This window comes from Corylus avellana, chromosome ca3 (genome assembly GCF_901000735.1).
Source record: "Corylus avellana chromosome ca3, CavTom2PMs-1.0".
NCBI lineage: Eukaryota > Viridiplantae > Streptophyta > Magnoliopsida > Fagales > Betulaceae > Corylus > Corylus avellana.
The window spans coordinates 37,268,443-37,281,352 of record NC_081543.1 but is presented as its reverse complement, the minus strand read 5'-3'; the positions used below and the strand labels follow the sequence as shown (position 1 = coordinate 37,281,352).

At 32.7% G+C, this 12,910-nt stretch overlaps 1 protein-coding gene across 1 annotated transcript; it reads left to right on the top strand.

Moving 5' to 3' along the window:
- Window positions 1-9,138: 9,138 nt before the first annotated feature.
- Window positions 9,139-12,289, top strand: LOC132173858 (3-ketoacyl-CoA synthase 2-like). Its single transcript, XM_059585505.1, has 2 exons — window positions 9,139-9,942; window positions 11,364-12,289. Exons 1-2 carry the CDS (start codon window positions 9,223-9,225, stop codon window positions 12,147-12,149), a joined length of 1,506 nt encoding a protein of 501 aa, XP_059441488.1. The 5' UTR covers window positions 9,139-9,222; the 3' UTR covers window positions 12,150-12,289.
- Window positions 12,290-12,910: the final 621 nt, after the last annotated feature.

Here is a 12,910-nt window from a genome sequence, read left to right as displayed (position 1 = left end):
ATGTGCATGCCCACTATTTAAAGCCATTAGATCTAATAATTGGTGGGCTAACAGGAAACAAATTAAGGATGCCTTGATGAAAAAGGGGGAAAAAAACGCAAAAAAGATTCAAATTTTGTTACAATTTTGTCGTCTCAATTCCTCTATACATAATCTAGCTCCCTGTGTGGTGTGGAGAATGTGCATGGATCCAACAGTGGCGGAGCCACTTGAGGCTTAGAGGTGCCACGGCACACCCAAAGCTTTTTTTTAAAAAAATTTTTTTGCTATTTTCCTACCTAAGTTCCACACGGCCACCCCCGGCCTCCTCCCTTCCCCCTCCTCCAAAAAAAAAAAAAAAAAATCTTACTTATGCAAGTTACCACTTGGCACCCTCAAAAAAATTTTAATGATACCTCCAATATCAATTATCTGTCTCCGCCACTGGATCTCAACCCACAAGTTATATAATTTTCTATGAAATAGTTATACCTAATGTTACAATAAAAAAAAATTTTAATTTTTTTTTTTTTAAAAAAAAAAAAGTGTAGTTGTTATACCCAATTGAATAACATATAATAACGAAAGAAAATATGCGTATGGGATGCATGTGATCTTCTAGATTAAAAGTACTCTAGGTTAATGAGCCAAGCAAGGTAGGACCTATTTGCATATGGGTGGTTTTGGAAAGGTGATGGCCTGGGGAAACTTCACAATTTAGACAGATCTCAGAATCTTCACGTCATTCAAATTAATAAAGAAAAAAAAAATTGTTAAATTAAAGGGTTTGCTGAAGAGGGTGACCGATCACTTCTCAAAGCCGCCACGAAGTAATTTGACTATTTCAATGCAGCCAATAAGATGTTGATCACTCCCAAACAATTAAGTAGTCCACTGGCCTCCCCTCACAAGCCACAACAATATTTAAGATGGTCTGCCGCCTTATTGACAACAATGGGCATGGTCCCAATTAAATGGACGTATATGGTTTTATTAACTTCAAAGAGACACTTAACAACATTTTAGATTGCCCCCACTTGTCATAATTCTAAGCTATTATATTTTAAGGCTTTTTCTTTTATATATAATATATCTTGAGAAAGGAAAAATCTTAGATGGACTAAATTTGTTATTTGTTCTAATTCTTCATTGTGATTTGATTTGAACATTAATATTAACATTTTACCTATCAATATTAAAATACCAAAAAAATTCTTTCTAATTTAAATTTCTAATATATTTTGATTAATGCTCATATATTATATTTAAAAGGATATTGTCAGCATATATATATATATATATATATATATATATATAAACCATATCCACCACGTACGGCAGGCTCAAAGCCCAAACTCTTTGAAGTAAACTCTATTTACAACGCGATCAGACGGGCTTCTTCTGCCAACCCATCGTCTCAAGACTCTTAACACAGAAGTACGAAAGCCAGAAACAGCTAATTAAGCAAGATTTCTATATATTTTTCAAAATCAATATTAGTTTGAAGCATATGTATTAGATGGAGTAGTGATTTAGTGAATACCGGCGTGCATGAACAGTGTGCACGCCGGTGTTTATTTATTATAAAATATTATTAAAATAATATTTAAATAGTGAAAATGAAATAAAATAATATATGAACATCAGCGTGCATACTGTTCATGTACACCGGTATTCACTAAATCACTATTCATATTAGATTAAAAGTACTCTAGGTTAATGAGCCAAGCAAGGTAGGAGCTATTTGCATATGAGTGGTTTTGGAAAGGTGACGGTATGGAGAAACTTCACAATTTTTTTTCAGTCTAATTTAGATAAATCTTAGAAACTTCACGTCATTCAAATTAATAAAGAAAAAAAAAATTGTTAAATTAAAGGGTTTGCTGAAAAGGATCACTTCTCAAAGCGGCGATGAAGTAATTTGACTATTTCAACGCAGCCGGTAAGATCAGTGGCGGAGCCACGTTATCCCTTAGCACCCTCCAAATAAAAAATAAAAAAATAAATTTTTTTTACAATTTTACTTGCCCATTACCCAAAACATAGCAACCCTTTTCCCGCACCCCCATTTAACTCATGGCAATTTCAGCACATATTTATGAACTTTTATAAATATTTTTTGTAATGCATATATTGTGTGAATTACCAAATTTTTTGGGTGAAAAAAAAATTTTAGGACGCTAAAAAATTTTTGGCGGCACCTCAATATAAAATGGCTGGCTCCACCACTGGGTAAGATGGTTGATCACTCCCAAACAATTAATGGGTAGTCCACCGGCCACTCCTCACAACAGTATTTGGAATGGTCCGCCACCTCATCAACAACAATGGGCATGGTCCCAATTAAATGGACGTATATGGTTTTATTAACTTAAAAGAGACACTTAACAACATTTTAGATTGCCCCCACTTGTCATAATTCTAAGCTATTATATTTTAAGGCTTTTTCTTTTATATATAATATATCTTGAGAAAGAAAAAATCCTTTTTTTTTTTTGATTAGTAAGAAAGGAAAAATCTTAGATGGACTAAATTTGTTATTTGTTCTAATTCTTCGTTGTGATTTGATTTGAACATTAATATTAACATTTTACCTATCAATATTAAAATACCAAAAAAATTCTTTCTAATTTAAATTTCTAATATATTTTGATTAATGCTCATATATTATATTTAAAAGGATATTGTCAGCATATATATATATAAACCATATCCACCACGTACGGCAGGCTCAAAGCCCAAACTCTTTGAAGTAAACTCTATTTACAACGCGATCAGACGGGCTTCTTCTGCCAACCCATCGTCTCAAGACTCTTAACACAGAAGTACGAAAGCCAGAAACAGCTAATTAAGCAAGATTTCTATATATTTTTCAAAATCAATATTAGTTTGAAGCATATGTATTAGAGGGAGTAGTGATTTAGTGAACACCGGCGTGCATAAACAGTGTGCACACCGGTATTTATTTATTATAAAATATTATTAAAATAATATTTACATAGTGAAAATGAAATAAAATAATATATGAACATCAGCGTGCACACTGTTTATGCACACCGGTGTTCACTAAATCACTATTCATATTAGATTAAAAGTATTCTAGGTTAATGAGCCAAGCAAGGTAGGACCTATTTGCATATGGGTGGTTTTGGAAAGGTGATGGTCCGGAGAAACTTCACAATTTTTTTTTTTCAGTCTAATTTAGACAAATCTCAGAAACTTCATGTCATTCAAATTAATAAAGAAAAAAAAAATTGTTAAATTAAAGGTTTGCTGAAGAGGGTGACCGACCACTTCTCAAAGCGGCGATGAGTAATTTGACTATTTCAACACAGCTGGTAAGAATCGTAAGATGGTTGATCACTCCCAAACAATTAATGGGTAGTCCACCGGCCACTCCTCACAACAGTATTTGGAATGGTCTGCCACCTCATCGACAACAATGGGCATGGTCCCAATTAAAGAGAAATGCTAAAGGCCTAACTTTTTTGTCCAGCAAAAGTTTAATTTTTGTCTAATTTTTTTAAAAAAATAAAAAATTTTAAAAAATGGAAAAAATGTCTGAAGTAACTCTATCTATTTTTGGCCTTTTTTTTATTTGGTATTTTTTTAAAAAAATGAAAAATAGTATTTTTTTTTTTCATAATAATGACATTTTCTTAAAAAAAAATGACATTATTATGAAAAAAATACTATTTTTCATTTTTTTAAAAATACCAAATAAAAGAAAGACAAAAAATAGATAGGGTTGCTTCAGACATTTTTTCCATTTTTTATTTTGTTTTTTTTTTTAAAAAAAAAAATGGCAAAAGTTGAACTTTTGTTGGGCAAAAAATTGGGTCCCTATCATCCCTCCAATTAAATGGATATATAGTTTTACTAACTTAAAAGGGACACTTAACATCATTTTAGATTGCCACTTGTCATAATTCTAAGCTATTCTCTTTAAGGCTTTTTCTTTTATATATAATATATCTTGAGAAAAGAAAATCTTAGATGGACTAAATATGTTATTTGTTCTAATTCTTCATTGTGATTTGATTTCAAAATTAATATTAACATTTTTACCTATCAATATTAAAATACCAAAAACATTCTTTCTACTTTAAATTTCTATATATTTTGATTAATGCTCATATATTTTATTTAAAAGGATGTTGTCAGCATATATATATATATATATATATTAATGCTCATATATTTTATTTAAAAGGATGTTGTCAGCATATATATATATATATATATATATATATTAATGCTCATATATTTTATTTAAAAGGATGTTGTCAGCATATATATATATATATACCATACCCACCACGTACGGCAGGCTCAAAGCCCAAACTCTTTGAAGTAAACTCTATTTACAACGCGATCAGACGGGCTTCTTCTACCAACCCATCGTCTCAAGACAATTAACACAGAAGTACGAAAGCCAGAAACAGCTAATTAAGCAAGATTTCTATATATTTTTCAAAATCAATATTAGTTTGAAGCACATATATTTAAGGTAGCAATTTGTGTTCTCGGGTTGAAAGTGTATAGCAGTATAAAACTATATAGATCATCATTAACTTGATTTATTTAATTAAACGATTTAAACATCTCAATTTTAACATCTTCTAATTTTATTTTGAGTTTGTGTAGGATTCACCAATCATGTCAAAAATTAACTGCTATTATGTCACCAGTAACCGAGGGAGGGGGACCGGGGTAGGCTATGCCCCCCCACCCCGCGTGGTACAAAAAAAAATAATAATAAATAAATTAAAGTTTTAATTTTAGTCATTTGGCTCTCCCCAAAATTTTAGCCCTATTTTTAAAGTTTTTAATGCTATCCAATAAATTTTTTTGGCCCTATTCTTAATTTTTTTGAGCTATACCCATTAAGTTTTAAGTTTTTTTTTTTTTTTTTTTGGCCCTTACGGTAGTCTTTAGTTCATAAAAAATAACAAAAATATTTTTTTTTAATAAAAAAATTCTAAAGAACAGGGAAAAAAAATGGCTGTCCCTCTCCCATAAAATTTCCTGGTTCAGTCCTTGTATGTTACGCGTCATATTTATACCTTATCAAAGTATTAATATAAAACTTGTGATCAACCATTTCCTTCCAATTTTGTGTTGAGTTTAAGGTTCTATCAAAAAATTAGAAACCACCCATAAACAATCACAATGACGTACGTCTGTTGTGGATGAAAGATCATAAAATTGATCTACATGTGCATGTCATGATCACTAGACAGCGTGATCTAAAACATGTACAAGAAGAGGAGTGAAAGGGACATAATTGTCGTAATGGGCGGAAAGCAAGATCATCAAGAATCAATATCGTAGGGTATTCTAATCAAATTGACGGCAACATTTGAGCTGATCCGATTAGATTATCATCTTCTTCCTTATAGTTGCTTATGTTGTGTCCCTCTTGCTTGTACTTGGGAACTATTAAAAACCAACTTTTCTATGTCCGTCAAGCACGCCAAGAGCAAAGAGAAGATGCCGTGTAGAGTACAAAGACATGATTCAGAGACAAAAAAACATGTCCCACGAAATGGATTTAACCAGGTCAAACAAAGAAAACGATCGATGGATCTAGCTACATGTTCAAATTTCAATTCGATGGATCCACCACATTAATGGGTAATGGAGCTGCTATATATCTAGCAACTTGGAAATGGACCCATTTAATTATTTTTCTTAGTTTTGAATTGTTCAACAATGTCTGCAGATGATTGTTTCCAAGAGTTTGTTGTTAAATCCACAATTATTTTACAACTTTTATTCTGGGTTCGGGTTACAGGTTTCTGTCCTCCAAACTGAAAATATGACCCAAAGGACTTGATCAGAGCATTAATTAAGCACCTAAACTATTAAAATATTAGTTGAGAATACCACCGTTGAATCATTCAATGCTTTGGGAAGTTCTAGGGGCCGGCGCAAGCCTTAGTCGGCCTCCAATAAAATAAGGTCTCAATTAATAATTTTACAATAATTTTTTTTTTTTTTTTAACTTTTTACATAATAAAAGTTATTTTTTACTATTATTCAAATAAAAAAATCACTGCAAAATTTTTTTTTGTTTTTTTTTTTTACTTTTCTATACTAAGAGTATTCACAATAGAGGATCCAAATTTTTATGCAAAGTGACTCATCAAAACTCACTTTATCTAGTTTAGTTAATTAATTTTTAAAGGCTTCAATTCCTACATTGGATTAGTTATATTTTTATCTATATCATTTACATATTATTTTATTAAAAATTGTGAAAGAATATTCTCATAATTATCTCTTGAAAAGTGGGAAAAGTTTTTAGAAAAAGAGAAAACAAGTGAGAGAAACAATAAAAAATAAAATGGTTCCCTTTAAAAGTGCTATTAGATGTAACTTTTTTTTTTTTTTTTTTCTCGCTCTTTCAATCAAATATTCATTTTGGATTTTTTTGGGGCTAATCCAATGTCATGATTTTTTTACAAATTTGAAGATAAAAGTAGTATTTAGCTCTTCTATTATGAATGCTCTAAATATATATATATATTTTTACATCAATCAAATCTTGTTACATTTCATACCACTAAATAGTAATTGTCCAATACCAAACTGCCCCTTAAGGCTCTAATATAGTAAACCGTTAGTAATAGTCTTTAATTAAGGCCTTAAATTATGGTAATTACTAATTGAAAGTCTATTATTTACGTTAAGAAAAAGTCTCAACGTCACAAATTACTAATTGAAAAATTAAATTGAAACCCTAAATTTTTACTACAATATTCTTACAAACTCGATCATGTAATAGTTTGTAGGATTAGTTTTGCATACGTGGCACAATTTAACGGAGAAAAGTAATTGTTTGATAGTTGACGTATGTAGTAAGTGCTACTGTACATAAACTACCACTTTAATTTATAAGAAATTTGTAGTAGAAATTATAGTCAACGGGGATCATGCATGTGCATTTGTTGCTAACCAAAGTGTTGCTACTTATATCTGTCAATTAAGATCAATGTTCAGAAGATAGATATAGATGTTCTAGTTAAACCTTAATTTCCACTAATTATTGGTGTTGACGTGATGGTTTAAAAGATTTCATAGGGTGTCATGCAATTAAGCCAAAGACAAATCGAATGCTATATATATATATTGCAATTAATTCAGCTTAAGGTCGTCGGCATGCATGAGCTGTCGAAGCAAATTAAGGAACCTAAGGCGTACAAACACAAGACTTGTGGCGGTAGCCGGCATGCGTGCGAGGGGAAGCACTACAAAAATGCTGAAAATTTTTAACTGGGAGTTTTTGACGTGTCAATACCATTGACACGTCAAAAACTCCTTTTGACGTGGACATTTTGACGTTTCTCATCGGTTAAAACGGGAGGTGTCAAAAATCTCAGATTTTTGACACCGTTATTATTATTGGTGGCAATTAACGTTCCTTTGTCGTAAGGCATGAATATAATTAAGATTAGGAAAAACATCACTTTTGACTCATAAACTACGTTTTCCTCAAACTTTAAAATCTCTCATTTTGGACCCTTAAACTTTCAATTTCTATCATTTTTAACCCCCCGTTAGATTTTATACCTTAAAAGTTAGACAATGATGTCTATATCCCTGACATTTTTATAAAATTTTAAATTCATCCTTAATTTCAAATTAATTTTTTTTTTATAAAAAAAAAATTACAAGGTGACGTCCCACAGTTGGGCTACTTTGTGACCTTTTTTTTCTTCTCATTTTTAATAAAAATAAAATTGAAGGGTAATTTTGTCTTTTTAAGAGTTTTAAAGACAAAAATTGACGGAGGGGTTCAAAATGATAGAAATTGAAAGTTTAGTGATTCAAACTGAAAGGTTTTGAAGTTTGATGGTGGTATGTCAAAAAGGGATGGTAGTTCAGGGGTCTAAAGTGAAATTTTCCCTTAAGATTATATTGATAAATCCTAACACTGCTAATTTAAATAAACGGGTCAGACCCCTAAATCCTAACCCACTAAAGTTTATGTTGAGTTTTTGTCAAACTTGTGAGTTGTGCCAAAAATAGTTAGTCATTGGGTCGAGTGTCAAACTATAGATATAAGACTGTATATGTCAACGCTAACCCGATTCATTTAATTAAATTGGTCAAACTCTACAAGTTAAATCTACTAATTTTGTATTGAATTTGTGTCTCAAAAGTTGTTAGCTGCACCTATTACTCGCTATATTTCTCTTATTTTAGTAAGGTTATAAACCATTTCAAGCGACCAGAACTTCCTCCAATGAACTTCATTGATTCTTACATACTCAAGATAAATGCCTGAACATTGGATCAAGACACGAAATTAGAGCAATATGGTGTCCTCAAAGCAAAATCTATTTGAAGTCTAGTCGTCTTCTAATTCTAATATCAAATTAACCAAATCCAACTCATGAAGTACTAGTAATCCCAATCCCAACAATACTCCTAATATAAGTAAAACCTAACATATCGATCTCTTCATTTTTTTTTTTTTTGGGGTGGGGAATGAATGAGTCAACTTCATATTTAACTTTCTCCATCTGTGCTCAAGCCCTTTTTATGTAAAATATAGGGGTAACTTCACTTTATAATCCTGAATTATTATGTAATTTGAAAAGTTTTTCAAATTTTAGAATCTCTCAATTTGGATCATTGAACTTTCAATTGCATCAATTTGAACCCCTTCCATCATATTTAGTCGTTAACTTCCCTATTTTTTTTTTAACTTTATTTTTTATTATTTCGAATCAACGGTAAATTTAGAATTTTATAAACAAGTCAGGGGTATAAACATTATTGTCTCACTTTTAACGTTTAAAAATCTTACGGATGGGTTCAAATTTATTACAATTGAAAGTTTAGGGGTCCAAATTAAAATATTTTCTCAAATCGCGTTATAATTCAAGAGTTTAAAATGAATTTACCAAAAAAAAAAAAAAAAAAAACTGATTGTTGAGTCCCCATGCCATGTGAGGATCAGTAAATATATCATCAATGTATGTACTCGATTTCAGCTTGTCCTGACTCGTGGCACTGCAAGAGATTAATTATGATCGAACGCTGTCAACCACTTCTAGGACACGTCAACCGTGACATTGGATTCTTCGTTCAAAAGATTATAAAACCCCCCCCAGAGTCTCACGCTCCAATTACGCTCAACACACTACACTTGCAACAAAACCCTCACCACTCTTTTTTGTGTTTGAAGTTGAACAGAAGAAAAAAAAAAAAAAAAAGATTTTGTATCCAACAATGGGGTATGAGAAGAAGGAAACAATCCCAGGAAATGAATCGAATTCGGTGAAACTCAAGTACGTGAAGCTTGGTTACCACTACTTAATCTCCAACGCCATGTATCTTCTTCTTGTGCCACTCACTGTAGCTTCGGCTCATCTTTCCGTGGAAGATTTCTTCCATTTGTTGAACCATCTTAAGCTCAATCTCATATCCGTCACACTTTTCACTGCGCTCACGGTTTTCCTCGCAACCCTTTACTTGGTGGCTCGTCCTAGGCGAGTTTATCTGGTGGATTTCGCATGTTTCAAGCCCCCTGCAGCTCATTTGTGCAGCAAGGAAACTTTCATGGAAAGGTCTAAGCAAACGGGGAGTTTCTCGGAGGAGAGTTTGAGCTTTCAGAGGAAGATTTTGGAGAGATCAGGGCACGGACAAATGACTTATGCACCAAAGTCTTTGTTGGAAGTTCCGGCAAACCTGACTTTCGAGGAAGCTAAGAAAGAGGCGGAGATGATAATGTTTGGAGCTATCGATGAACTGTTAGCGAAAACTAATGTGAAGGTTAAGGATATAGGGATTCTTATTGTCAACTGTAGCTTGTTCAATCCAACTCCATCCTTGTCGGCCATGGTTGTCAACCGGTACAAGCTCAGAGGGAATGTTCTGAGCTATAGCCTTGGTGGGATGGGCTGCAGTGCTGGACTTATTTCCATTGACTTGGCCAAACGCTTGTTACAGGTTCGTACAAATTAGGGTTTAATTTATTAATTCTCCAAAGTTTTGATATATTTTTGAACTTTGTTTTCTTTTGTAGGGCGTGCTGAGCACGCCTCGTGCTCTTTGCATTCACCCATATATTAATGGAGCCTACTTACGAGAAGGAATTAGCTCGGAAAGCTTCCAGATCAAGAGAAGCCAACCATTATTAAATATTTATAAATTTTTTTAAAAAAAATCCTAGGATCTCGGTCCTCTTTAATGTCTTCCCGCCTTAAAAAAAACACAACATCCTTTAAAATAATATATTTTCGTTGAAAATATCAAAAAGTCATTCATATGTTGACTCTCATCATGTTCTCAGAAAATGCTTTTCAAGTATTCCCTAAACCCTAGAAAAGCCCATTAGTCGACAGAAATATAATATTTCTCGACTTTTTATGCGTGCCAAAAACATAATGGTTGAAAGTGTAGTTTGTTATTTTTTTCAAAGTTATTTAATAAAATATGATAATTATGTTTGAAAAGCTAGAGCTGAGAGACATAAAATATTTTGAAATTTGAGATGGTTTAGACTCAAAGATCTACTTTTCTTATTGGGAAGAGTGTGATCATGAAACTACATCTTGAATGTTCTTGATTGTACAATGTATCACGTGGCTTACTTGCTAAAAGAAAGTAGCAATAGTGTTAGACTAAAACAAGGTAATAATGTCCACTGTGGTATCTCAATCGACTGTGAATCACATCTTATGAAGTGGAGGTCACTAGTTCAAATTTCTTCACCATCTCCCCTTATGTGAACATGTCAAAAAAAAAAAAAAAAAAAAGGTAATAGTATCCTAATAAATACCCATAAGAGCATCAATAACAACAGTTTTAAACTAACTTTTTAATTAAATTTACTTATTTTGTTAAATTTTTTTCTTCAACAGTTACCGTAAAGTAGAAAGTTTTTTAACTGATGTTACAGTGAACTTTCATATTTATAAGTTACTGAAGCAACTTGTAAATAATATTTTATTATATTCTCTATTTTTTTATATTTTTTTAATCTTTTTTCTCTCATTTTTTATTTATCTCTTTTTATGAAAAAGATAAGGAAATAATAAAAAATTAATAAAATAATACTAAAAATAATATTTAATTAGAATAGATAGTTAAAATAAATGTTCTTATTGAAATGTGCACTAAAAAATTAGTAGTGAAAATGAAAAAAATTATATTTTAAGTAGTAAAATAAAAACTCTTACTAAAAATGCTCTAAGAAAAATTATATCAAGAAAATATACACTATCACTATTAAGCTTGTTTTATTCATGTCTTACACAGTTTTATTAAAATATTGATTAAATAATTAAAATTTATTTTTATTAATTTTATTTTATTGAAATAAATAATAATTAATTACTGACTAGTCTTAATTAAATGCTGTGGGACAGGTGCAGCCCAACTCGTACGCGCTTGTAGTGAGTATGGAGAGCATGACTCTCAACTGGTACAGCGGAAATAACCGCTCAATGCTCATCACCAACTGCCTCTTCCGCCTGGGTGCGGCGGCGGTCCTCTTATCAAACCGATTATCCGATCGCTTTCGTTCAAAGTACCAACTCGTCCACACTCTGCGCACCCACAAGGGCGCAGACGACAAATGTTACGACTGCGTCTTTCAGAAAGAAGACGCCGACAAAAAACTCGGCATCGCGCTCTCCAAAGACCTGCTGACGGTCGCCGGCGAGGCCCTTAAAACCAACATCACGACGTTGGGGCCGTTGGTTCTTCCCCTGTCGGAACAAATCCTGTTTTTCATGAATTTGGTGGCGAGAAAGGTGTTCAAAATGAAGATAAAACAATATGTTCCGGATTTCAAGCTGGCTTTCGAGCATTTCTGCATACACGCCGGCGGGAGGGGGGTGCTGGATGAGCTGGAGAAGAACCTCGGACTCGACAAATCCCACATGGAGCCGTCGAGGATGACTCTTTACAGGTTTGGGAACACTTCCAGCAGCTCATTGTGGTATGAGCTGGCGTACTGTGAGGCTAAGGGGAGGATCAAGAGAGGTGACCGGGCGTGGCAGATTGCGTTTGGGTCAGGATTCAAGTGTAACAGCGCTGTGTGGCGAGCATTGCGAACCATTGATCCGGCCAAGGAGAAGCAGAATCCATGGATGGATGAGATTGATGAGTTTCCTGTTCATGTGCCAGACGTGGCATCCATTGTTACTTGAAAAATTAATTAATATGCACGCGTGTGTGTACGTACGCGTTATTTTATGTTTCGATTTTTTTTCTTTTTGGGAAGGGGTGTGGGGTTGGCTTTAGTATTCTCCTCGTCTCTTCTTAATCGAATAATGTTTTATTAGTTATATTTAAGGAGTGTTTTTATCCATATAAAAGGTAAGAGGATAAAAATACTATTCTAATATAACTAGTTAAATATTATTTGATTCATCTTATTTGTATCTTTTCGGCCCCACCTAATGAATGTGTGTTTCATCATAAATATAAATAAATTAAATGTGCAACATATTTATTCCGATCGAAGTTGTACAGGTGGAATAGTACTCGCACCATTAATGCTCTTTTCTTTCTACGTAACCACCATGCAATTTCAAATTTCTTTAAGCTGGGAAAGGACGAACGAATTAAGTTGTAACTTATTTTATATAGGAAAGCATTTGGACCCATGGCCATGTGCCCATGTCCATCTATGATCTATGCGCTATAAACTTAAGAGCTTTGGAAAAAAAATCTCAAAAAATCATTTTTCAAAAATCTTCAACAAAAAGAATCTCCCCTAAACCCCCCAACAACCAAAAAAAAAAATTACGTGGCCCTTCCCCCAAAAAAACTGGTCCAGTTCCTAAAAATATTATATAAAAATGGTCTCTCATGCAAAACATATATTTGAAATAATAAATAAATAAAATTTATAGATTTTCTAAATCCAAATCCAAAAGCTCTTAGGGTAGACACGAGTCACACGACC